This window comes from Dromaius novaehollandiae, chromosome 15 (assembly GCF_036370855.1).
Source record: "Dromaius novaehollandiae isolate bDroNov1 chromosome 15, bDroNov1.hap1, whole genome shotgun sequence".
Classification (NCBI taxonomy): domain Eukaryota; kingdom Metazoa; phylum Chordata; class Aves; order Casuariiformes; family Dromaiidae; genus Dromaius; species Dromaius novaehollandiae.
The window spans coordinates 22894213-22921055 of record NC_088112.1 but is presented as its reverse complement, the minus strand read 5'-3'; the positions used below and the strand labels follow the sequence as shown (position 1 = coordinate 22921055).

General features: G+C 43.1%; 2 protein-coding genes across 2 annotated transcripts in view; one reads left to right on the top strand and one right to left on the bottom strand.

Moving 5' to 3' along the window:
* The first annotated feature begins 98 nt into the window (after nucleotides 1-98).
* On the top strand, nucleotides 99-11137 carry PLAC8L1 (PLAC8 like 1). The gene is made up of 4 exons (XM_064521189.1): nucleotides 99-5793; nucleotides 6384-6514; nucleotides 9205-9341; nucleotides 10248-11137. The coding sequence occupies exons 1-4, from the start codon at nucleotides 5705-5707 to the stop codon at nucleotides 10413-10415; spliced, it is 525 nt and encodes a 174-aa protein (XP_064377259.1). The 5' UTR covers nucleotides 99-5704; the 3' UTR covers nucleotides 10416-11137.
* Nucleotides 11138-11216: 79 nt separating this feature from the next.
* SH3RF2 (SH3 domain containing ring finger 2) overlaps nucleotides 11217-26843 on the bottom strand; it is a 61604-nt gene continuing 45977 nt past the window's right edge. Inside the window, exons 8-10 of the mRNA XM_026118295.2 lie at nucleotides 25791-26020; nucleotides 20822-21189; nucleotides 11217-19779 (exon numbers count right to left, since the gene is read on the bottom strand). Of these exons, the coding sequence (XP_025974080.2) occupies nucleotides 19477-19779; nucleotides 20822-21189; nucleotides 25791-26020 (901 nt within the window). The 3' untranslated portion in view covers nucleotides 11217-19476. The remainder of the gene's footprint in view (nucleotides 19780-20821; nucleotides 21190-25790; nucleotides 26021-26843) is intronic.

Genomic DNA, 26843 nt, shown 5'->3' with positions numbered 1-26843 from the left:
CTCCTGTTCAGCTGTGGCCTGTGTTTTCAGAAGCAATCCAGCTTACTACATTCAAAATTCCTCTCCTTTCCAAATATACTAGGGTCTGTCTATAGAAGGTGGTTGTAGATCTCATATAATAGATGGAGAGGGAAAAAATTGCTCAAACACCTCTGTATTTGTCTTTTCAGTGATTTAAGTGACTTTGAACACGAAGGCATTTTATGTCAACCAGCAGTTCAAAAATAATTCCCTGCTGAAGAACTCTTAAGCAAAAGTTAAATATGAAAGTTTCAATGCTTTTCAGCTCCTACAATAGAAATGGATATGAAATGCCTGTAGCAAAATGTTAAAACCAGACTTTTAACTTCTTTTGTCCATAAAAGTGTTTGCAAATATATTTTAAGTGGAAAGGTTAAGTGTTCTTTTCATAGACTTTTAAATTGTAGTTGTTTCTGTAATTTCAGTTCTCTCACAGGTTGCTTCCTCCTCCCTTCTTGTTTAGTCATGAGTCAGCACGAACAACTTAAGAACTTTTTTCTGTGGAAATTCATAAAGGTGGCTGGTGACAAACGGCGTACTTTGTTCTGCACAATTGCACTCTGCCAGTTTCACAACTCCTGCTGCTGCTGCGTACAGTGTAACGTTGGAACTTCCTCTAATAACATATTATCTTGGTGGAAAGAAAGGGAGTAGCAAAAGACTGCCATACTGACATGGCCAAATATTGTTGGGTGTGCCACTTTCTGCCCCTCCCTTTATTATCCCCTTTGAAAAGGCAGTTTTTGTTTGGGAGGATATACAAGTACAGGTGCAGTTCTTTTCTGCTGATCCTCTGCAGTCCTACTAAGCAAATACTCATGCTGTTCTCTAAACAGGTTTACTTGTCGAGAGAAAAAAGATGAGTTCGTAGTCTAGGGCAGCACATAATAGGCTTGGCTTCTAGTGATTAGCAGGTAGAAAGTTCATGTTTATATACTGCTTCTGCTGCAGAATCTCAGGAGAAGAACTCAAGTTTTTGGAATATCAACAGGTAAGTGCCACATTTGTGATTGGCAGAGGTGTCTGCTTGCTGGTTCAGATGGGCTTGTCCCCAGGTGCATTTAGTTTCCTGATGGGCAGCCAGAGTGTTCTCAGTGCAGCTTTTCTGAGCAAAGACCGCTGGTTGCAGCATGGCCTTGTTTCCCTTGAGCTACTGGTACCAGGCACAGCTCATAAGAAAACTACAGTTCCCTTCACCAGCTGCAGCTTGGACTTGGGAAGAAATTGTGGTGTCATGACACAGAAGCATGAGATGGACCAGGCAAGTATTTCAAGCAGAGTGAATGTGAACTGATAGCTCTGCCACAACTTTACAGAGCTTTAGGTAGGAAAGCAAGCTCTGGACCAGGAGGTCACTAAAGTATGAATTACTGGAACTTAGAAACATATAGGAGTAGTCACTCTCTATCTGCCTTTTACTTATATTACTTCTGGTAAAACCTGTATCTGCTTGTGACCACTCTTGGAGACAGGTTGCTAGGCTTTGTGTATCTTACCTGTCCGATTGTTCTTACAGCACTCGCACGTACTCCTGAACGGATTTCAGACACATAGAGGGAGCCAAAACTGATGCTAGGAGAAAATAGAGATTGTTCACTGGTTATTGCCATCTAAGAGGCACTAATGATCTCGGGCACAATTAATGATGTATGTAAGTCCTCATCATTTTACAAGGCAAAAGGGGGATAGGTCTACCAGGCAAAGACATCTGTCTTCCCCCTCCCTTATTTCATGAAACTGTTTAATGATGTCCAAGGTTCTTTGTTAAAGGTCTGCTTTTGTGCTGTGTGAGTGATTTCCAGTCCTAACTGGAAAAATAACGGCAAACAGGCAAGTCCCACACTGCCTCTCATACAGGGCTGTTTTCCTTAGGTGTTCAGAGCTTGTCTTCTGAGGGTGCTGGTGATGTGTCTGTGTTAGTGCTGCTCTGGCACAGACTTCCAGATCTCCCCTTGCAGAAAGGTGGGGACTTTCAAAGTGAACAGAAGATCTGTCTCCATTTTTCTGCTTAGTATGTGGTTCTTTCACACTTAATCATCATCTCTGAAAATTACTTCCTTTCCAGTACAGAGTAAAGGGTCGAAAGTGAAAGACAGTGGTCCCCTTATTCTTCTAATACTTTGATCCATTTCTCTCTAGACAGTCAGGCTGCCTCCTGGCATCTCTGTGACAACAGCGTGGTAGCAAGAAAATAAGGTATCTTAACTCTGTGATTGTAGTGCCTGCTGAATGCATGTCACTGCAGGAATAGGAGCCTGATCTGAACTCTGTATTCACTGGAGGAAGAATAGCAGCTGCCAGGGCACAATGCTTAAATATCCTCACAGGCTGCGAGACCTCCATACTGAGCTCTTTATTGTGGGTAAGTGTGTAAAGTCTTTGACGGTATATGGCAATATCTTCAGTCAGCAAGAGGATAGATACTTAAAGGGTTCTGATAAAGATTCCCAGTGGCAAGGAGTTGATGTGCTCACAAAGACAGAAGAAAGCTTAGTGAAGTGGAAGCGTGTAATGTGTAAATAGCTCATGGCTTCAGGTGTGAGCAAAGGCTCTGTTGATGACTTCATAACTTAAAGTTGCATAACATCACTCCATTTTCTTAAACTGCTGATTCTGATAGTGTCCAACACTGTTACAAGGTGTGTGGGGGGTTGGGGTTTGTTTTTGGTTTTTTTTGAACTAAATTACGAAATTTTGGTTTGCCTCATCTGTCTGTTTTCTCAGTGCTCTTGGTGAATAAGGTGAAATAAATGTGTTGATGGCGAGGTTAGCAGAAATGGAGAGGAAAGAAGGAGCAAAAGCTTCTGAAGTAGGCTGGGAATAACAAGAATGGAGGAACGTGAGCTCAGAAGCTTCTGGACAAGAATTTATATAGTGCCACGTTGGTGAGGCACTGAAACGTTGCAGGCATCATCATCGGTCCTTTCACTTCTGCTCCTCAGCCTACAGCAGGAAGGCAGTTTTTGCTAATCCCTGACACAGCCTATAAATGCTTCTGGCAGCATATAAAGCTTAGTGAGGCTAACAGTGCAGTACGTGCAAATCGGTTTGGTTATTTAGTGACAGTCTATTGATTTCTGGCGAGAAAAGAAGTAACCTGCTTTCCCTTGTGTTCTGTCTGCATAAAGTCACGTAGCATGGGTCCGCGTTATTTGCATCACCTAGAATCATGTCTCGCTTAAAACTCCCACTGACCTACTCCTTTTCCTCTTTTCTGCAGGTAGTCCTCATGCCCATGCTCCCAATTTTCTGGCCAAATTCAAGGTGCTTATTCCTGGTTAGCTGCAGACGGGACGTAGTGCACCTTGCTCATGCTGTGATACACTGCTATCACTTAACATGAGATTATGCCCTCTTAATTTCATAGCTATGTATTGAATATCATTTCAGACAAATACTGTTGAATAAACAAACTCTGTATAGCTAAAGAAAGGAAATACTTTTAAGAATTCTCTCTGGCATTAGATGTCTCCACAGTGCCCTTATTTACCTATTTATCTCTTTGGCTCTGGAAAAATCTCCTGCTGTAGGAGAAAGGTGTAGGAACAAGTCAAAATATGAATTTGCATCTCGAGCACTCTCTCCCAAACTGCTGATCTATAGTCTATCCAGCAAATCTGGTTTATGGGGCATTATCAGATTCTGAGTACTGCTGCTTGTTTGACTACTTTTAAGCAAATTCAGCTCCATGGCTGAAAACAGACATCTCTGTTAGAGATGTTAGGGGACATGTAAAAGGGGTTGATGTTTCCAGACATGTCAAGGTAGATGCCAGATTTTCTCTCTAATCTCTAAAGTAGAAGGCAAGCATTTTGGATAAATGGTGGCAGAACCAGTATATTGTAGAATTAAACCCCTTATATTGCCATTGGTAGCCAAGTGGAAGTTGTAGATTGATGCTCTTCCCAAACGTGTGCATTCTGATCGCTGCCGCTCCACAGAAAGCGGCAGAGTACCAGCTTCCTTACTTTCCATGTGTGAAAGCATCCTTATTAGTTCCAATAAGCAGGACAGTGATAAGAACCTAATGTATTGATGAATCAGCAACCAGATAATCCAAGCAGATAAATTTTAGCTCAAAGTCTTAGAACAAAAAATGTTGCTGCTTTAGTGTTTCATGATCTGTGGTTGTGTGTGTGTGTGTGGGGGGATTTTTTTTGTTAGCAGTTGTCTAAAAAGCAAAGAGAATCTCATGCTGATGTTTTATAGAGCTGGTTTATAAGAGTGTGGAGTGTGTGTGTGCAGTTTGTTTTTCTTCCTGTAATGGAAAAGTTAGAGATGGTATTTCTTACTTTTTCAAAGTTCTAGTGGTTCAGACAAACTGATTTTTAATGAACAAGATAGAGCTAATAAACTGAATTTTTTTCCTACAGATTTTGTTGACTTCCAGGAGATGTCACTGCTATGCTGCTTCATGTGCATTTTCTGTCCAATAAAAGCTAGTGGCGGAATAAAGAGGGTTTTTTTACTATTAGATTCCTCACATTACTAACAAAATTCTGGCCTTACTTAATAGTCTTCCTGTTATGATTTTGGTTAGAGAAGTCTGGAAACTGTTTTTTTTTATTTTTTTCACTTTGGGTTTTTTGTTTTCAATTGAGCAAGTTTTTGAAGTATATAATTTTGCAGCTATAAAGAATGGGTCTCTTGCTTTCATTTCCTGGTTCTTCCAGTATTCAGCTGTAGTGCCATAGGATATTTCCTTTAATTTGTATATGCTTCAGTTTTCCTCTATGCAGAAACACATACTTTTCTTTTCAGAAATGTTACAAGATATGAATAACACTTATTATAGAAAAGTTAAAAGGTTCAGTGGAGCAGCAAGTGACCTCACCTGCATCACTTAATGGCAAGACAAACTGCATGAAATCTGAAATTGCACTGCAATTTCAGCAATCTAAAAATAAACTCAAAATGGAAGATAGACTTTTTTTTTTTCTTTGCAGATTTCTCCAAAGTGAAGTGAGTACGTCTTTGATAGTGTTTGTCTGCCTGTCTCATGACATGCCAGAGAACCTGCAATTTCAGGTCAAGTTGTCTTCTGCATGTATCCTGCCAGAAATGAGTTCACATCATCAGGAACAATGCGGGAGACCTTCAATAAAAGACATGAAACTTGTCCTTTGGTGTGAGCACTGTGCCTGTTATACCAGTACTTGACCAATTTCTGTCTCATTTAAAACAAATCAAAACAAAACAAACGCACCTAGTATGTTGGATTTCCCATGGTATTAGCAAAGGGCTGGCCTTTTTATTTGACTGACTGGGAGGATTTGAACTTGGCATATTTTAGCAAGGAAAGCTTGAAAAGAAGAATGTGTTCTTGGCTGCCTTGCAGAAGTGTTAAAACTGCACTTAATTTCTTGTCTGCTTGATTTATCTTTGTCCTTCGAAGTTGATTCAATAGAATACTTCAATGTTAGAGCCTTTTGCCAGCAGTGAACTGGAGTAGGCTACAGCTCCTTTCTACTCGAAAGAATTAACTGATTTGTCGTGTTGCTGTTGCTGTATTGCTGCAGGACTATTTCAAATACCTGGTTCCTCAGCTGGTGGAAACGACTATGACATCGAGACTCGGAGCGCTGTGATGTCGTCACTATTCAGTTCACTTGAATTTTTCTGAGTAGAGAGAGGCTTTTCTTTTTTTCCACTCCTGGTTGAAAGCCACTGCTCTGTTTATAGGATGAGTATCTCTTTGTCTGAGATCCAGTCGCCATTTATTCTTTCCTTGATAACACCTGAAGATGGGACTTCTTTTCTTTCCGGTGTAAAGTAAGTAGCAAAGTTAGGTGCCTGTTCCTTGGCTGATGCTATAAATCTGGCATAAAATATATCTAAATAAAAATCATATAGCTGATGCAGCTGATGTACAGTTCTTTGTATTTTCAAAGAATCACTACTAATATTGATCAGTTCTTGAACTATTTGTGTGGTAGTGGGGAACATTCATCCTGTTGTACAGCTGGGCTGTTGGCATCGATCTGGTTCATGTAAAAGGAGGACTAAAGGCATCCTTAGCCTCCCCTTTCCAGCCATCCTCCTTGTGCGTTGCCTCTTCTGTGCTTCATGTCTTAAGGCATCAGCACAGATGTGGCCTATTAAATTAGTGGTCCACTGTACTGCTATGGCTTGGCAGTCAAGTTTCACACTTTCCAAAAGAGAGAGTTACGCCAGCAGGCAAGCAAAATAATCCCACTCTGGAAAAAAATCATGATCAGTAGCACAGCCCTTAAGTCCCTTCCAGAGAAATCCTGACTGACTTGTTACATTATTGTAAGTGTAGGAGATCTGTGCTGTGAATGAATTTCTAGCTTTTAACATTCGATTATTAATTAACATTTATTTTTCTTCCCAATGTGTAGCAAGAAACTTGGAGAGCCTGTGACAACCCAGCCAGCCGGCACGGTTGGCATGTCTGCTATCACAACAGTTATGTGGACGGGCGGAGGTTGGAGCACTGGCCTCTTCGATGTCTGCAGTGACAAGAAAATTTGTAAGAGCTTGCGTGGCTTTCTTTTGTTATTCCTTGAATGTATCTGTTGTTCCTGAAGCAAAGAAATATTGAGATAATAACAAATTCAAACCAAAACCAAATGTAGATTAGTTAAGACTCTAGGAACTGAAGATCAGGTGCTCTGTATTAGTTAAGACTCTAGGAACTGAAGATCAGGTGCTCTGTTGTGACTTGAGAATGTGATGAGTATGTCAAAGATGCGTTTGCAGTACAGATGAGTCTGTATTCACTTCATAATGCTTACAGAAGTACTTGTCTTGACTCTTTCAAGGTTGGGATGGATTTTATGAATCTGGATTGCATGTGGAGAAACTAAAGCCTGGATGGTTTATATGGCTTTTTGACAGGAACTTGGTGAGATGTTGGTAGGGTCAGGAACAGCGCTTGTCTCCTAGCTCTGTAGAGTGTTGCCTGGAAGCGCCATTTCTTTGGTTCCTGTAAGATGTCCTGTCCAGTAGAGTTAAGCTGTGCTCTCTCTCCACAAGAACAGGGCAGCTTGTACATGCTGGTTTGGATGCTGCTGTCTGTGAGAACAGAGCAAGGACCACCACCTTTCTTTGGAAACACAAAGCTGTAGAAAAGGGCAATTACACGGGAATCGAGAGGAACGTTTCCTTGAATCCATGAGTTAGATGTCCAAGCCTCTGAGAATGGGATTTCAGACACCTCCCTTTCTTCAGCTTTGGATGCTTCAGGTGGTTTCTAATTCATGGTCTCGGTGCCCGGTGGGAAACGTCTGTCTCTTCTGTCTGCATGGTGTAAGGATGTGCCCAGCTCAGGACTGTGGATTCTGCTCTGAGCCACACGCGTGGTATTTGGATGTTGCGACTCCAGGCAGAGCAACACCTCAGGTTATCTCTGCATCTCTCCCTTAGTTTTCACTACCCCACCGGCCTCAAGGTCCGAGCCAGCTAAAAACTGCGCTTTTCTTGGGGGGTTGGTTTCCAGTTGGGTCAGGCGTCTCTGCACAGTCATGCGAGAGCTGCTGCTGGAGGGAGGCCAGGGGCACCTGTGCCTTGGGCAGGCTTGGCCTGGTCAGCGGCCCCTCGGCCGTGTTGTGGCTGCTTCCTGGGTTGTGCACTGACCGTTTGGGGAAAACGGCACTTTCCCTGCTTGTGGACTCTGCTTATTTGTGTCGTGACATCCGGGGAGGAAGTGTCTAGATTTTCTCCTGTTGCTATGGAGATAAACACATAGGTGTTAGAGCTATGACCCCTTTTCCTTCTTCTCTCTAAATCTGGTTAAATTAAAGGAAGATTTAAAAATCCTTGTTTCCAGCTTACTGTTTTCTGTGGGATTGATTTCTCTGCCGAGTCCCAAAAATATGGCTAAGGTAACTGTTGGAAGATGTGGAAAACTCTGCTCTGTTCAACATGAGAAGTGTCATCTTCACTGTGTTTTAATTTCTCTTGTCTCATCACAAATTAGGTGGGAGGCTTGAGGCCCTATTATTTTCTATCCTTTGGCATTTTTAAAAAAATCACTGAAATACTGCAGGAATTTCATAAAAGGGACTTACAGATGAGGTTAACAGAACAGGAAGCATTATATTATTATAACAGTATTATGTTTAAAGTACTGTCAGTATTATCATAAAACAGACTTAAACAATGTGATTTCATAGTAACGGGCCTGGAGCTTCCATTCTGCTAAAGATGTTTTCCTAGATGTATTTACTCCAGAACCGCAAATAAAGGTGATTTAAATGAATTGCAAGAGACTGATAGCAAAACATTATTGAATGTACCTTAGGCAAAAATAGTGAGAGAGGGAACTAACATATCCAAATAAGAGTCAGCATTGTCTTATTACGTACTCTGAGGATGATGCATTTTACCCTTTTCTCCTTTATTTTTCTTAAGGATCTATAATGTTCATAGATCTTGAAGCCTGTCTTCACTACCGTTGGGGACACAGCTACAAAAATTTGCCATTCATCCAGTTAATAGCACCTTTTCAACTGGCAGTGGAGATAATACCTGGAGCCCATTGTGTGGTGGGAATAAATCCAGTGTTGGATATAGTATTTGCCATAAATATGAGAAACTTGGTGGAATTCAAGCAAGGTTTTGAGGGGAGATATGTTTTTATTTATATATATATTTATATTTTTATATATATAAAAAAGATGGAAGAATACATATAAAAAAAGTATGTGTATATATGGCTGTCACTATTTTAAAGAAGTGTTATCCAAACTGCTTTTGAAAGACTAGTTGATTTATACCATATATGGCTTGACTACTGTAAATTCAGGATTAAAAGTCCCATTCCCCAGTATGAGACTGCTATCAAGAACTGTTTGTTCATTTATTTGAAGGCAGCAAAAAGCTCAAAAACGTTAGTAATTAGAGCTGCGCTATTGTGCCAGTCGTGGTAGTCACCATCATAAATCTTTCGGACATGTCTTCCTATCTGAAGACCAAGGGGAGAGGGAAGAGGAAACAGAATCCCGGGTACTGGTAGGATGAAAAAAGCTGGTGAAAAACAACCTTTCTCTCTACTGTAAATCTATTGGGGTTCTGATAGTTCAGCTGGAATTTTTCTTGTCCGGTTCCCCTACGAATTTTGGACCATGAATCGTGCAGACGATTATCCAGCTGTGTTCGCCCCGCTGTAAAGGCGAGATGGCAGTACCCGATCGCTGCTCTGGCTGTGCTTGTCGGCAGGTGTCTGCGGTGCCCTGTGCAGCCCGTGTCTGGAGTGCAGCCTGGCCCCGCGCGCCGGGGAGTGCTTGTGTTTCCCGCTGCTGCCGGGCTCCACCTTGGCATTAAGAGTTGGCACCAGGGAGAAATACAAAATACAAGTAAGTCTTTGCACATGGAGAACTCTTCTTTGTAAACTGATTTCGTTGAGCTCCTGTAATGATAGGAGGTACCCTCGTTCCCCAGAGACCCCGCTGTTGTAGCTGTATATCTGTAGCCAGAGCCAGATGCATTTCTGTTCTGGAGAGTGGCACTGAATAATGATGATGTTGAAATGACGCAAATGTGAAAAGTTCATTTGGGACTCAATCCTGGAGAAGATGGATTCCACCTACTACCCCCTACGCACTGTTCACACAGGCTTTTGCAGGATCCTACAGCCAAATTCCTTTTTGATCTGAAAATCTGTTCTGTTACCTTGATACATTTTTAAAGCAGAACTAATGCATTAAGTCTCAAGGATTGCCCTTTTTCTTGCGCTGAGGCAAAAGTAGCATTTGTTTTATAATAGAATGCCAACTCCAAGCAACTACTCATGTTTTCAAAGTGCTTTGTAAGAACAGGACTGTATGTGCGTTTCTGAAGTTGCTGTAGAATTACATAGCCCAGAGCCGATGCTGTACAATACACATTACTCTGTAATCAGGCTGGCAGGGAACAGAGAACACTTTCAGATCGTGCTGGAAAACTGGGCTAAGGGCATATGCAGTACCGAGTATCCTAAAAGCTTTCTTTCTCCAGGGAAATTTGTGGGTGTCCAGCACCCTGCAAGATCTAAGTCCTCTCTATTTTAAAAGTGTAGTAGGCAAATGCTCTTAGGTCACGGGCTGAAATTCGGTATCACTCGTGCCTGAGTCAGTCCAGGGTAATTCACTGAATTAGATGTGGATCTGGCCCCTGAATTCATTGCTCTTGTGGAGTGATCGTGATAAGGCATGCATGATGAAGTGGAAAAGCTGATTCATGGTCATTCCGCTTGTATAAAACTGTGTTAATTCTCATTCCAGGGAACCATTTATGAAGACTGGATAGCAGTTTACTGCTGCTGGCCTTTTGCTGTCTGTCAAGTGGCCCGAGAACTGAAGAGGAGGGCTATGACCCAGATCTGTGAAATAAATGCTACTCCTTTAGCTGAAGATGTCCTAGTTAAAAAAATTCCCAGCAAGGGAGCCTGAGTCATGATTCTTTCTATCCATCCATTCCTTCTCCCTCGCCACCCACAATGCAAAATGCCTTGCTTTTAAAAATAAAATGCATGAGTACTTTATAGCAGTCTTTCTACTGCTTCTTGTCGCATTCGGTATGTTACACCCTGACGTAATGCCCAGTGACCTGCTCTTTCTGCAGTCTAGTATTAAAACTGTTTACTGATGCAGCAATGGCTTGAAAGCATGAACCGAAGTTGTGTTCTTTGCCTAGACCTGTGATCTGATAACGCAGTGCAGAACACTTTAATCGATGGGAACAGCAGTGACCAAATCATTCTGCTGCTCAAGAGATTTTATAGCAATAGGATGAAGGGGTAGTAACACAGTGCTGTGGTGAGAGGGGAGGCTGGAAGCAGGACAGGAGTTCCCTTCCCTGCGCTGTGATTGTCCGTGCTTCTGACTCACTTGTGCCCCATTTAAAAAAGAAATAATCTAACTTGCTCTCTTTTTATCCAGAGATTTCAAAGCACTTTAAACACTGGCCCCTCTAAAGCTTGGTGCTAAGTGTTACTGTTATGTTTGGTTGTAGGTTACTACTGGAGATGAATGACAACAATTGAAAATAGTAGCTCTAGGTCAGACTGGCTGGATTTCTGAACTCAAGTCGCCGTCCCAAATCAGCAGGAATTCGGCTAGTGAAGCGGGGCTGAGCTCCTTGTTCCCTGTCTTTGCTACCAAATAACTTTCCTTTTCCGCATGGCTTGTTCAAGGCTGGCAACTGGCAAAGCAGAAGTGTGAAATATGAAAGTGAAAATAAAAATTCCTGTCTCATGCAAAAACAATTTTAATGTCAGCACAATAGTTTTTACAGGATGGAATAATACATGTCTGGCACTGAAAACTTTATCAAGACCTATGTTTTCCACCTGTTGCCCCCCACCATGCGAGTAAGCTAATTTTTTAGTGCCCTCGTTCTGCAACTCAGTTCTGCCATTTACGCTTCCAGTGTATAAGGTGCAGGAACCCACTCGGCTCCGGTTAGCTTAATTGATCTACAGACTACAAACCTAAACATTAGTGCTATAAACTTAGACAAGTAAACTTCTGAAAACTTAAAATGTTAAGCCTTTGCTTTTCAGTTATGGAAATACAAAATAAATATCTCAGTTAATACAAAACAGAAAATTTTTCTTGTTTATTGACTTTTCTCCCTATTAGTATGTTAAATTGAAAAAAAAACCCAACCCTTTTAAAAAAATGAGCTTCACATCATGGAAAAAATATTAAACATAACTGAACTTGTACAAGGATCTTTGAGTAATAAACCAAATGTATATATTCTGTTTATTCTCCTACCCATCACCAAATAAGGGAAGATTATATATTCTACTGTTTCTAAACACATACACAAAAATAGTCATTTTTGTTTTCTCCCTTTATAATAACATGTTTGTAACATTTCATAGTAATATTTCCTGGACATAATGCAGAAAGAAGATGACAAAATTTACTCGTCTGTTATGCAGGTGATCAAAGTAAATTACCTACTTAGTGATTCCTATTGTCTTTAAACTGTATTTAAGTTGGAACTTTTGTATGAAGAAAATCTTTTATCTGCTTTTATTAAATGTATAGTCTTCACCAGTGTGATCACTTTTGTTTCCTGTGTGCCAGTTCATATAGTGGTTTCTGAAGTCTTTACAACTTTCTATTTGAAACAGGTGCAAGTACAGAAAGTGATCAATTTATACAAACTTCCACTGAAGCTTTTTGGTAAGTCCTCATCTCTTCACTTTGGTTTCTAATTGCTGATTTTTCTGAGTATTTTGAAATGTTACTTTTAAAACAGTTGAGATATTGAGACTTAAGGCAAAAAAATTGGAAAGCTTAAAAAATCTACAGCTGTTATACTTTAAAAATATGTAGTTACATAAATTAATTGCAATAACTCTATTGGGCAGTGGATAAGCATTCTAAAAATCTTTATAAATACACCTATGAGCTCACTCATTTCTGGGCTGTTCTGGTATTTCCAACTTAAATATTTGGGGGTCAACTTTTTGCTCTCAATGGGGCAAAATATGGACTTTCCTCTTCCCAGAACTTGGTACAGAAGTGGGGAAGGGGAGTTGTAAAGACATCCTTTTTCTGTGAAAATTCTGGGCTGTGTTGTGGTTTGGAGAAAAGTTCTGTGGCATCTGCAGTTTGCAGTGACTTCCAGATGGCAAATCTTGCTTGCTCCGTACTGAAAGGGCTGGAGGGGAGGAAAGGGATGAGCGATGGTGCTTCAAAAGACTGTTTATTCTCTCAGATTTTTATCTCTCAAGCTAATTTGAGCTTTGTGAATTTAGATGAGATGCTTGGTGTGTTAACTGTTTTTGTTTTGCTTTGGTGGCTTGTGAAAAATTAAACAGGATCAAGCCAGGAAATAAAACATTTGGAAATAAGTGCTCATTAAAACACCTGGTGACTAGGAATGTATCACGGATTAGAAATCTAAATGCACCACAGCCTAATTGTTTTTCCTAGTATTAATTTTAAAAATGGCCTTTCTGGTTCAGGGCAAAATACTTGAAGCAGGAGAGAACATGCATTGCATGCCATTTGGTCCTGGTGCATAATAAATTGACCTGCCCAAGTCTGCCTAATACCTGCTGATGATAGAAGAAACTGGGCAAAGAGAAGTGATGTGTAAGCTTCCACCTGCTTTGCAAGATACCAACAAAGGCTATTTCTGATCCGTTCTGAACAGCACTGGAAACCACTGGACTTCCTCTTAAATCCTGCTGTTTTCAGAGCAGAACCCTGCCTATCATAGGACATGATTGCTGCTCCATCTCATTCTCAGGCCACGGGTTTCCCTTGGGTGCTCTCTTCCTAAATGCTGGCTTCTGCGTTCGGTTGCAAGCTGCCAAAGGGAGAATGGGGTTGTTGGGAGAGAGTAAGAGGTAAGGATCTGGTGTCCCATGTGTTGCAGACTTTTGCTAGCTTATGAGTATTGCTTTCTTCAAGTCCCAAGTTCTTGGTATCATGTGATCGTATAAAAAAAAACAAAACAAAAAAAGCTCTTAACTTCCTTTTTTTCTTTTCCCCCCCTCTTAAAAAAATAAGAGGAATATAATTCTCAAAAGCTCAGCAACTGGAAGACAGAAATCACAAGCCAGTAGGGTTTATTTCGTTGTTAGCAAGCTCCCTGTGGAGCTCACCACGTTTGTGAGTGTTTCGAGGTGGCAGTGCTTGTGTGAGGTCAGTGTAATCCTAGCGTGCACAGCCTCAGAGCCCGGCCGTCCTGCTGAAGTCGATGAAGTGAGTTTCTGGCAGCACCTCACTAGTGTTTCCCAGCACTCAAGATGCGATTCTAAATGCCTTCCTGTCACCTCCATCCTCTTATGTGACTGCTGCCATCAGACCATGGGGGAGTCAGACCCTCTGTCACAGAGCAGATACTGATCCTGAGGGACGCTTTAACTGAGCCCAGGCCCCCAGCGCCTGGTTCTTGAGCTCCCAGGAGAGCAGAGAGTGCCAGCAATGTAAAAGCCAGGTTCCATCGGAAATAGCCTTGCAAAATTATCTTCTGACATAGAATATTATGGTTATTTGTATATAGTGAATATTTGATATTGCCTCTCCCACGGCAAAGGGTGGGAGTGGTCATTTTGGGCCCAAAATGTCCAGTTGTTGAATGGATTGTGAGGCTGCTCTGATTCTCCTTCTGTGTCTGAGATCAGCTGCTTCTGGCTAGGGTACAGATGCATTCTTTGCATGAAAAATGTGGAAAGAATTTGTTAAATATGTTACATTTTCATCCTTCTGCCTCGTTTGTTCTCAGTTCATCAGGAAACGACTGCAGTTCAAGCTCATGGGGGTAGGTTACTTACTGAAGGATTTCCAGGTTCCTACAAGGCTAGGCAGGCAATTAAGGAAGCGCTGATGAATGATCTGGTTTGGGCTCCAATTCATTAACTAAGCATAAAAAATGAGCAGATGGAAAAGAAGACCTATTCAAGAACTGAGAGAGGTTCATTAATGGTCCCTCTGTCCCAGTGCACTGCTTTATTCGCTTTTCCTGGGCTCCGTTCCTGTGCTCTGCAGGCAAACAAGACACTATGGATGGCCAGAGCCTCTGCGATCAGCCTTCTCTTTCACATTCAGCTGGGAAGGCAGAGAGCAATATATTTTCATTATACAAATACATTACACTGCAGTTCATCTGCAATTGTATTTTGCCTCTCCTAATGTTACCTTCTTTGCACTCTGTACTTCATGTGATAATTTGTGGCTGAAACAGAAGACTGCAGAGGTAGCGATTTAGCAGGCAGGGCCAGAGTGGTCCCTCTAGACCGTCAAGTCTGCAGAGCTACGGAGATGACACGTTCCCGGGGAGGGCATGGATTGTCTTGCCCCTTGGTGAGCTTTTCTGGCTAACTCGGGAATGACAGAATAGGGTCACAGTACTGATGTCTAACCGCCCTTCTCTGGGGAAACTGGGATGAAGAGAGTCTGGGGGATGAGAAGAGAGGAGGGTAGTTTAAAAATATATAGAAAGAGAACAAACCCTTGAAGAGCTCGCCCACCTCCATGTAAAGCTACCAGCCTCCTTTCAGCATGTGATGTCTCCTTTTTCATTGCTACCCATAAAAAAAAAAAAGTTGGGGGGGAGGAGGGAGGGGAAAGGAATGAGGGGGAGAGAATTGGATGAGAACAGCCAGAGGTGAACAGGGGTTCAGGTCAGCTGTTGCTCATGAAAGGTGCAGAGCAGAAGAGCTGAACCAAAGAAAATATGTTTGTTTATGCTAGCAGAAGTACCTGCATGGAAGTTCTGCTTGCAGAATAAAGGTGATTAGAGTAATTGTTCTGGAATAGGGTCACTTTTGTTCTGGTGCAATTAGAAAATTTTTCCACCATAAATGCAGTTGATGTTTTCCCTGACATGATTGGCTTCACTTCGTAGACAAGAAGCACTTGTCTGGCATTCCTTTGCTCAGAGCTGATAACCAAACCCCAGGTTAGCTCCTACAGGAAAGTCTCTTTTAGCTTGGATTTTTGCATAAGAGAGATCTGAATTCTAGCCCCTTTTCCTTGGTCCTCGGCATTGCCAGGTGAGCAAGGAGGGAAGGTTGGGAATACTTTAACCATTTTGCCTAGTGGACTGCAATATTAAACAAGTGGGCAGGTGTCTTTACAGCTAGGAGGGGCTGGACAATGGGAACAAGATGCTCACTAGATCTGTTGCTTTAAAGTATGTCATGTTTGGAGCTCTGTCTCCGTATATATTTTGGATATATTTAGCGCACTTATCACCATAGCATCAAAGCACTGAAATATTCTGTGAAAGAAACTGATTGAGAGATCTGTCTCAAAATAGCTTCTTGCTATTTTCCCAAAGTGCCAATTTCACTGTCAGTATTTCCCTGTCATTGCTCATGACTGAACGTGTGTGTGTGCACGTGTGTAAGAGCTTTTTTATTTCCTGATCTACCTGATGCTGTCACTCATTGTGCTCCTCTGTGCAAAAGTGCCCTGTGCATGGGTGCTACAAAACCTTATTGCTGTTTATCCTGATGTAAGAGGATAAGGGGGTAGTTTCATTCCATGAAAATACTCAAAACTGACAATATTATGAGCTGGATCTGGCGACTGTGAGCCCAGACATGCGGAAAGACTTTATGGCTTATTAAGTCCTCAGGCATACTGGGCACCTTTAGATTTTGCTGATGCTCGTGGTGTCCACTGAGGCTTAGTGCATCTGACAGAAGAGGCTACAGATGTTTCTGTACACACTTCCTCATACGTGGGCTTGGGTGGCAGGGCTGAGGCATGAGAAACAGAGCTGCAATCAGTTCTACAGATTGCTTTCTAAGCACTTCATTTTGCAGGCCCAGACTGAACTTCAAAGTCTTCCTCACTGCCTTGCCTAACACGCCTGCCTTGTGTGGGAAAATCTGCCCCACTCGTAGGTTAAATTTACAAGGTGACTTTCCTTCAACATACGTTTCTGTCTAAGCCCCCGATGGATTACAGTATGTTGTTTCCTTTTTGTCCCTCATCTTTAAATACGTATTTGCATGCAAATTGCACTGAACTCCCTCCTGAGCTTCAGAAATTGTTGATGTATTCTCCTCTGGTCTCAAGTACTACTCTCTCTGAGGTCCTGATGAAACGGGCACCAGGGTCTAGCCAGGGCAGGGTTAATTGCCAATAACAAGTGAAGATCTTTTATCAGAGCTGCTGCAGACTTCCCAGTTCATCATCTCGTTCCTGGCTCTTGAGGGATGCTGAGATACTGAGTTGGAACTGATTGGCTCAGACCTGCCTGCTCTTTTTAAAACGTAAAAGTTCGGGAAATGGCATCAACCACAGTCTGTATGCAGGGAGTCCATCTGTCCATGCAGGTTCAGGAACAGGTTGTACCCCTGCAAGCAAAAAACGCTGGTTCCCCACCCTCTTCGCCAGTGTATAAAGCTCAGTCTCAGTACAGCCATACTCCACCTTCCCCCCAGCCCTGGTTGGCCCCTGAGGAGCTGGGGTGGTCTTCAGCTCTGGAGGACATGGCTCCCGACTAGGGCTCAAGGGGAGGCTCTGCACGGATGTCCTGAAGTGATTCCTGCAGGGAACCGCTCGGTGTTTTAGACAGGCATGGCCCAAAGGGAGAACAGCGTCCGGAAAGGCATTTGCCACCTTCCCCTCGGAGCCTCGGCGAAAGCCGGTGGCAAGTCAGAGCTTGGTGCAATGCTCGTGGCGTGCTAATCACTGCTGCCAGGCTTGGGGCCAGATACGGTTCACAGCAGCTGCGGCTTTGGCTCAGGCAGTCACATTAGACTTTGACTCTATCATATGATTATGAGATGAGTTGTTTTTTGTTTTTTGGGGTTTTTTTGGCAGTAAAATACAAAAATTCCCCTTGCTTCTCTACATACTCTCCCTTCTCTTTATTCACCTCTGCTTCACATTTTCTATTGTGCCCTCTTCTTTACCAGCACTTCTATCTGCATAATTAATTCTCATGTGTAGCTTCGACCTCCCATGCCACTGTCTTCAGCGAGTCTCCTGGGAGGTCAGCTGTTGAAATCCATTAGTTATTTCTTCGGCAGATTACAGATTAGGTCATACCAAGCAATCTATCCTTTCATTAGCGTGCAGTAAATGATCATCTGGAGCCAGGCATGAGCAGGTACCCCTTCCTTCACCTCCAAACTAACACTATAGATTACAAAATGAGCTGATCCTGGAAATCTGAATGTGTTTGGGAGAAATGAAGTTGTTCCTGGTTATAGAGCCAGTTTATGAGGCTTTCTGGTTTAGTTTTAAGGGAATGAGAGGAATCTTTAGCAAAGAACAGGCCTATTTTCCCTGAAATGTTTGATTGTCATTGGAGTGGCACTGCTGTGAGACATGTTTATCCTTTTATTTGCAGCTTACAGCATTTTTTTTTATAGCTGGGCAAAGTGCACATTTTTAATTTCAGAATCTTTTTTCAGGAACTTAAATAGTGACAGATAGTTCAACGTGAAGAACATACTTGTTTTACCACTTGTTTCTGTGCTACTGAAAATCCCCTTTTTGGGATCAGGCAGAAGCCAGCTTCACCAAAAGAAAAATAGTCTGAAAGGGTAAAAGAATTAGTGCTGTAGGCTAATAGATGTCTTTATCCATTCTATTTTCTTAATTCCAAGGAAAACTTCCTTCTCTGAGGCTGTGCCAGTGCCTCACAGTTTCCACTGACCAATGGAGTTAATTTCATGGGTTTTGTATGCAATTAACCAAAGATGTTACTTTACAGCAGTTCTGGAAGAAGCACAACAACCGCTGTTAGGAGATCTAATGTTTGTTTGTTGTGGCTAGGATGGGAATTGGTGGTCTCTAAACCACCAATAAAAGCAAAGTGTGAAAAACAAAGCCTGTTGTGCACCAGTTTGCTAAACAGCAGTCACAGCTGGATAGCTGGGTACAGCTCTCCAGTTCTGCTGATTTTTCGGTGGTTTCACAGGATAATGTCCAAAATAGAGGTCAGATGAAAACTAGAGTTGGTGCTGCTGTGGCAGAAGGGTGGTCTGTGGTACGGTGAATGCTGATTTCTGCTTTCTATTATTTAGACAATGTTTCATGCATCTTAATGTAGACTTAGACCCGTAAATAGCAATATCTAAATGTCTGGGTGGTGGAAAAAGAAGCATTGGAGTGAACTGAGGGACTGCTAGGAAGTAGCTGTTGGGTAATTAGAGGAAACCAACCACCCAAGAGAAGCAAGATCCAAAACACCTGTCCACAAAGTCTAAATGACTGTCATAATGACACATCCCTTTCTATTGTCCCTTTCCTCTCCAAATCACCTTTTAAACTATATTCTAAGTTAAAACTCATGGACTAAAAGCAACCAACCAACCAAACAAAAAAACACCTAACAAAAAAATTGGAAGTGAAAACCCTGCAAAAGGGAACTTGAACATTAAGCCAGGAACTGACTGATCTTGATTCATGGTTTCTTTATCCTGCCGAATTAGGAAGGTAATGAACCATTGTTTTGATCTCAGTGAGCTTTCTTGTAGTAGCCAGGAGATGAAGCAAGTTTAACTACTTCTGATACCTGCACGCTTTCTTCCTTCTCCCACTCCTTCTCCGATTATCTTACAAGCAGCTTTATATGATACCAAATAATATCTGTTGTGGATGCCACAAACCCAACTTCACGTTTCTCTGTGGTGTTTGAAGTAGCCTCTGTGTCAATGGGGGCTCCTCTAGCATCGCTTGGCATGGCATGGGTATTTGACGCATTGACAGGTTGGGAAGGTGTAGCTTGAGGTGTGCCTCAGAAATAGGACTCTCCTATACAGTGATAGATATTGTCCCATTCTGCTCTCTCGGGAGCTCCCCAAGTTCTCTGCAAAACTCAAACTGGCAGTTCCCGAGGGCGTCTGGCAGTGTGGCGCATAGAGGCACAGGGATATGGGGAGTATCTGCCTCTAGCCATGGGAGAGGGAAAGCGGTGGAGGTGGCAGGCTGGTGTGCAGTCCAAAGGATGCTTACCCCTCACAGAACAGAGGAGAGAAGCACACTCGTGAAGGAAAAGCAAGTAGAGAGAATTAACCTGTCAGTTTGCAGAAATGCTGCTGTAATTCTTTTTGATAGGGAAGGTCAGCTGTCCCGCCTGGCCAGAAAGGTCCAGCGATGATGCCTTTGCGTGCAACACCCTTCGCTGGTGCAGGGGACTGGAGCTGATCCTGGGTGAGTACAGCACCGTCAAGTCAGGGCCCATCGGGTTTGCTTCCGACAAGAGAGCATCCGCTGCGGCTCCCTGCTCCGTTCTGCCGCGCGGCAGGCTCGGGGATGGCTGCAGGCTGTGCCTCTTGGACGGCGGGGGGCTGTAGTTCTGGAACCTCACTGTTTTCACTTGCTGGAATGAGAACAGAACCCAGAATAACATTGGGAAAACAGAATGGCCCTTAGTTTTTGCTTGATCTGCTCTACAGAACCAGGATGTTGTGCTTCCAGGAGAGAAGGCTGGTTTGTTCTCAGTGACACATGATGTCTATGAAGAAGCTGTGTGTCCATCTGCATGGCCATGATTTGCAGCTTATGGCACATGAATGAAAACACTGGGAAACTGCACACCTTTGTGTAGCAGCATAATCAATATATTACAGCCAGGTATTATGAAGGCCTATGAAAACTAGTCTGAACAGCTATCACTCAAATTAGTGCAAGAAAATGAAGGGGAAGAGCACGTGTTAGTATGAAACAGAGGAGAAAGCGTAGCCTCTCTCCTGCCGTGCCCTTCACTGAGAGCATGTACAAGGGTTTGTCTCAGGCTAATATTCTTCACAGAAGCTCCAAGGTTGTGTGTGCTTTGAGAGACTCATGGAGCTATTTGCTCTTTGGGTGCCACCGGAAGGGAAAGTTGTCACTGGGGCAGTTTCACAGACAGTATAAAACCGTTCTGGAAACTTCACCCCTGTTGCTAGTGGGAATAGAAATCTCCCTTCCAAATGCCTCACCCAAAGCGATGTGAAGCATGCAAGTGAAGGGAGCTGGGGGGATGTGTTGAATCTCTGTAGAGACCAGTCTAATGTAAGGTCTAACATTCCCATTTCTCAGATGTTTGCTCATTTGCTACCCAAACTCTTAGGATCTCAGTGGGATTCTTGCTTGATTTAAAATCTCAGAAAAAGTGTCAAGGTTTGGTCATGACTGAGTATCAGATTATGCTGAAAGAGACTTTGCAGCATCTCACCTCTCCAAAGGGTTTAATTCAAACAGCAGATTTCTTAATGCAGGTGTACCAATCCACCTATCCCACTGTCAGAAGAAAACCTAGTGAAAATTGAGCAGAGCCCTCTGGAAACTTGGCCCTTGGTCGATACTGAGCCGACACTGAATCTCAGTCCTAAAAGGACTGTGAGGATATTCTGAATGCAGGGGGTAACCTCTGGCCGTACCTTTTCAGTGCTGTTCCGGGAAGTGTCTGGTTTCACCAGGATGGATGGCGGAGCTGATGCAGGTGGCTTTGGAGCAGTCTCACTTTTTGCTGGAGGATCTTTGGCATCCAGGTTCACTGAACTACATACAGAAGGAGTTTTGCTTTCCCCTCCTCTGACCACAAGTGCTGGTGAAGCATCGTGAGAGAAGTTTGGCCTCGTTCCTGCATCAGTCATGGCAGCTCCTGAAGGGATGCTGTGCGGCTGAGGGCTGATGTGCTGGTAAAGCTGGAACTGCTGAGGTCGCACTGCAGTGGCAGGAAGACGCCTGAGGGAGCCAGCAACATGAACAGGGGTTCCTGGCTGCCCAGGCCTCTGCAGGGATCCATCTGGGGAACAAGATCAGTTTGCAGGAGATAAAATTTAACAGAAATTCAATAGATCCCAAAAGGAAGATGATATAATTGGAGCAATGATGCAGAAATGAGCAGCGGTTATATTTGGGCTGGCAGACCTGTTTGCAGGGGATGCTGTCAGACCCACTGTCTGCTCTGTTCTTGGCCCAGAGCTCCCAGGGGCTTGCCTGCAGCCCACCGCCGGGGTACAGTGAATGGGCAGGCAGTAATGAGTTCTGCCTCCACAGCCCTTTCCTAACAGACTACTGCTCTGCTGAAAACTGGCAAGGCTCATAAGCTTAAATTCTCCATCCCTCTGTATTGACACAACAGCTACAATTTGTTGAACTAGATTAGCTGTGTTATCATATTCCAGACAAGGGGAGATGGAATGAACATGGCTTCCCTCAACTGCAAGTGCCTGATGGTGAACTGTTTAGGTGTCTTCAATTTACTGCATATTTTTTTTGCTACAGCAGTTTGCCTGACTTGCTGCTGTACTCTGAGGACCTCTGTCTGGAGGTGGAGTAGTCCTCCCAGATGACTGAGGGCTAAGAAATTCTTAATGCTCCTGTCTTGGGTAGGACAGATTCAATTTCTGTGAGTTTGCCTTGACTTCTGGACTGTAAATACACTGCAGAACACCAAACACTGAAATGCATTAACGCTGAACATTAGCTTGCACTGTCACAGCATGACAGTATTGGATTTTCCTGCCCGACTCTTGAGTCAATGAGTCACGGCATTAGCACTCCACAGGCTGGTTCTGGTCCCTGGGGGGAGAAGGCAAGGATGTGCTGGTGCAGGAGTGGGCTGCTGCGTGGAAGGCACCGCAATACGTGGGTAGGACCAGAAGGAACCCAACAGAAAAGGGGCGAGGGAGGCTGCAGAGGTGGGTAGTCGTGGAAGGTGATGTGTATTTGTGCCACCAGCATGTGCTGCTGCTGGCGGGGGGGGGGGGGGGGGGGGGGGGAAAGGGGCAGAAATCCCTTCCCCTAGCAATTCTGTGCCTGAGCAGATTCCTAATTTGAAAATACCTTATTTTGTGAGGTGCTAAAAGTCTCCAGTGAGATGCAGCGTGTCCTCAGTCCTCATGGTGTTCACAGGTGCCTCCTGCCCTCTTCCCATTGCGTTTTCTTGCCAGACGTGTGATAACCATGAGCGTGAGCCCTTGCACCTGAGCCCACCTGACAGTCCTCTCAGTTTGGTACTATTTGTTGTTCCTATTTTGGCTGTTCCACCTCATACTTACTTTCCAGGCAACAACACTGGAAGTCACACACTTTATTTCCTCTGCGGTTTCTTGCTGTTCACAAGATTGATTTTTTTTTTTAAACAGAGCCACCACAGGGGAATGAGTCCTTTAAAGTAAAACAACTTTTAAGATAAATCCAATTTTGAGTCTAAACACTGACGATGGCCTTTGCAAATGAGCCTCACCTCCTGCCAATGACACTGCCTATCTCTAGCAGCAGCTCTGTCTGAAAGTATTAAAGAATATGCCACTTAGTTGCTTAAATATACTTGGAAATTTATTCCAAAGCAGCACGTATGATCTGAAAATTAGCCTTGCCAACCTCACTGGAAAGAATATAACCAACTTAGCTCTGCATAAACCTTTACAAAGAGTCATTCTGTGCCAAGTCAAGAATTTGGAATTACCAAAATAACCATAACTGGGGAAAAACAGTGGTGTGAGGACCCTGGGCTCTAGTGCTAGCCTCACAGTAGGTATTCCTGAAGGCATTCTGTCTCTGCTCTCCATCCTTGGGAGGGGTATTTCCTATAGCCCTGAGTGTATGTGAATGAGTTTATTGGTATTTCTGTTGTGCTTGGCTATTGCAGTACTGAGAGCCAAAGTAATGCAATAAACGTGCCTTGTATTAAGTTAGCACCTCAATATGTTGATAGCTTTGGTGAACTGCAGCTATTTCTGCTTAAGGGAGCAGCTGATTAGAGCATGAAGTTTGTATGATTAAAGCTGTGCAAAGTACTTTCCTTCAGAAAATGGCTTCTGAAGATAAACGAAAAGAAGTAATATCCAATGCCACAATACTTGTGTTCAACACATTTTACCTATAATTCTTTCAGGGATACAGAATAACAGGCCAAGCTGCTCTGAGGAGCAGAGGCTCTGCATTCTGGAGGCAAATTCACCTCTGCTGTAGTTGCAGCTCGGAGTCTGGGGATGCAAGAATGGGATCAAGCCAGCTGAGCTGAGGTGCTGCCTCCAAGAGAAGCACATTTTGGCTCTTTGGGAATGAGGAGGACAAAAAGTAGACCATATGTGGAGTATTCTTTTTCTCTAGCTCTCTGCTATCAACGCTTTTGACTCCATAATTTTACTGTGTGCCTCTTTTTTTTGGTGAAATATCCTGTCCTGCCTTCATGCTATTCATGATTTTTGCATCTCAGACATTTCCAAGATGGAAAATTTTGCTCCTCAAATAGAAATTATTCTGTTCTCTTGATCATCCTTCTGTATATTTTTTCTAATTTTACTATATTCTTTTTGAGCTACCAGAAATGTGTGAAGTATTCAAAATGCAAATTTACCAGGACTCCTACATTGGCATAGCTAAGTTTTCCCTGTTTTGTTCTCAGTTCCTTTTTCTAATATTTTAAATTACCTTTTTTAACTGATTCTGAGCATGGAGTTCGAGTCCCAGTGAATTGTTGTGACAATTCCAAAAGCTCTCTTTAGAGTGACAAAAGCTAATTTAAAGCCTAATTTGTCTATGTATAATTAGGGCTTATTTCTCCCCATATTTGTGTATTGACATTTTTGCTACCATTTTATCTCCCTGCTGCTTGGTGCTGTGAAATTAGCATGGAGCTCTTTGCAGCCAGCTGTAGATTTAGGGTGAACAATCCTGAAACAAGCAGCAAACTTTGCCCTTTAGTCCTCATGCCTGATTCTAGATCATTTGTGAGCATGTTGAACAGTGTGAGTTCTAGTACGTATTCTTTGGATCCATACTGGTAACCTTGTCCTTTGGAAATGTAATCGTTGTTCTTACCCATTGTTTTGCATCTTCTAACTGTTCACGAATTTATCAACAGGCCTTCCCTTGTATTCCGTACAAGCTTAGCTTCTATAAAACCCTTTGATAAGGGATGTTGTAGATAGATTCGAGTTTGCTGTAATAACCACATTATCTGTCTGTGCACTCTAACTCAAGGAACTGAAATGTACCTGTGACATGGGACTTCCTTGCGCAGAAAATAGTGATTTTTCCTCCAAGCAAAATGCTGTACCTTCCAAGATATATACCATTTAGGTATCTGTCTACTAATTTTCTTTTTATTGTGGTTTTTATCAATGTGCCTGATTCAGAAGTTGGGTTTACTGGGTTTTATCTTCCAAGATCTCTGCAGAATTCCTTTTTAGAGACTTATAATATTGTCTTAGTATAGCTCACGTTTAACTTGTTAAAGTTTGTGCTTCCTTATTTTTTTTTTTGACATGTATAAGGATACTTTTCCTTCTAATAGCCTCCAATACTGTTTAACAATTTTTGGTGCATCCTTTTAGTTTTAAAAGATACCCAGACTTTACCCCAGATTTCTAATAGTTTAAACAATTTCTGTTTTCTGCAAGGATTTGATCATTCAAAAATACTATTCTAATTTCTTTTTAACAAGCTTTTGTGTCCCCCTTTTATATAACTTCCCACTTAATTTTTAAGTGTTACTGTCTTGGATTTTTGGTTTTTGCCTTTTCCTTTTCTATATGAGCATGCTGTGGTCTCTAGGACAGAGAGCTCTTTTGCAGTTGAGTTTTGAGCCACCTTCCTGTGACTGTTCAGGACATGGTCATCAGCTGCTCCCCTCAGACAGCTGCTTTCATTAGTTGTTTTGAGATGCTGTTGCTTCTAGAAATAAGTTATGTCACTCCCTGATGTAACAGAGTCAGCCTGTCTGGGTAATCTATCTGGGATCTTCCCCGACTGCTGCGTTTTCTGTCTTCACAGCAACTTTAACTTCTCCTGACGTTTCACAGCTGTGACCTCTGGTCAGCAACAGCCCTGTGGGACCCCGGGACAATAAAACCCTTTGCATGTAAGCCTGGAAGTTTAATCCACAGAGGTGGTGGTACATTCTGTTATACTTAACATAGTAATTCACATTTCCCTTCGTATTCAGTGCTCTTGCCAAGCGGTACCAGTAACGTTCCCTGTCCTTTACGCTGCAGCCCTTGTGCTTTTAATGACTCTTTGTAAAAGACCCTTTCCAAAAGCCTGCTTCACAGGGGTGAAGAGCGACAGCTGAACGACAGCTCAGTCCCTCTGCGTATGGAAACCTGGCCGTGTTAGTAGCAGATACCTGCCTCTCTGTCCAGCTCGCTCCCTGGGTGAGATGAGATCCTGTAAGTGCCCTTGGGGAAATCGCTAGTCTTTGTTCGTTTCTCCGATAATGTTCAGCCTGAATGCAGAAACCAAGCCCAGGCAGGGAGCATTCGTGAAAGCTGTAAATGCTCCTGGCAACGTAACATTTCCTTTTTATGGCTCAGGGTTCCAGCTGCAGGCAGCCAGCGCAGTTTGGGAGGGACACGTACGGCTTCCCTCTCCCAGAGACCCCTCCTAAGCACTTACTCTTTCTGGTGCTGCCGCGTCCGCGCCGCAGTGATGTTTGTCCTGAGGTAGTCAGCACAACTGTGTTCCTCCCTGGCGAGGTCACGGGCATGGGCAGCAAGGCCGGTTTCAAAGGCCGGCTTTGTCTTTGGCCATTTTCTGAGATGCTTCCCTGAGAGGAGAGCGAGGAGGTCGATAACGTCCAGGAGGCATACAGGGAAGGCATCTTCGAGTCAGGGAGGTTAGATTTCCTGTTGGTGGAGATTGAAAAGGAAATGAAAATAAGCTGACATTCATGCAGTCTGCAAGTCCTTCAGTCGTGGAGTTTTGCAAGGAAAATAGGTTTGTCTGAGTCAGGGGTTTGGTGGAATTCCATATCTAGTGAAGGTTTCTGATTCCGTTATAACAAGGGCTTTCCTCTTTCTGCACCCAAATGCTAAGAAAGTTTTCTCAAATGTAGTTAGAATTCTTTACAGTAACACCATGGCATTTCAAAAAAGGACTTTCAGATGCCAGCCCTCCCTCTGTAACTTGCCCAAGCATGCTCCCTACATCACGGAAGACTGGGATTTGTCCTGCTTCCTTTATGTTAAGTGTTATTCTCTGATTGTAGATGCTAGTGCTTGTAAGCTGCAGTCATTAGACAAAAGTAGAGAACAGGAACTATCTGTCTCCGTGGATGCTTTAGAGCATCTTGGGTGCTGTTAGAGCCCGAAGTGCCATTAACATTGTGAATGGTTCCTCTTTGATTTCCTCTCTGGGTGACCATAAAACTCCCATGCAACAAAATCAGACTGGTTTTGTTTGGAGGCAAAAGCAAACTTGTGTATCCTACCCCATTTCGTGCATGGAATGAGCAAGGTTAGGGAAAGTGCTGGATGATGCCTTTAGCTGAAGCCTTAAGAGGCATCTCCCGTCCGAAAGCAGAGAGGGAGAGCAGGTCTGCAGGGACAAGGTTGAAGCAATATTTGTACTGCTTGTCCTCCGGCTCTAGCTTCCCAGCTGCTGTTTAGACAGCTCTCTATTGCATAGCAGCTATTTTGGATTACCCTTCTCCTCCCCTTTATTCCCTAG

Coding starts and splice junctions, on each gene's coding strand:
- PLAC8L1 (XM_064521189.1), top strand. CDS start 5,705: ATGAGTATCTCTTTGTCTGAGATCCAGTCGCCATTTATTCTTTCCTTG. Junction 5,794..6,383: donor TCTTTTCTTTCCGGTGTAAA/GTAAGTAGCAAA, acceptor CCCAATGTGTAG/CAAGAAACTTGGAGAGCCTG. Junction 9,342..10,247: donor GGGAGAAATACAAAATACAA/GTAAGTCTTTGC, acceptor TTCTCATTCCAG/GGAACCATTTATGAAGACTG.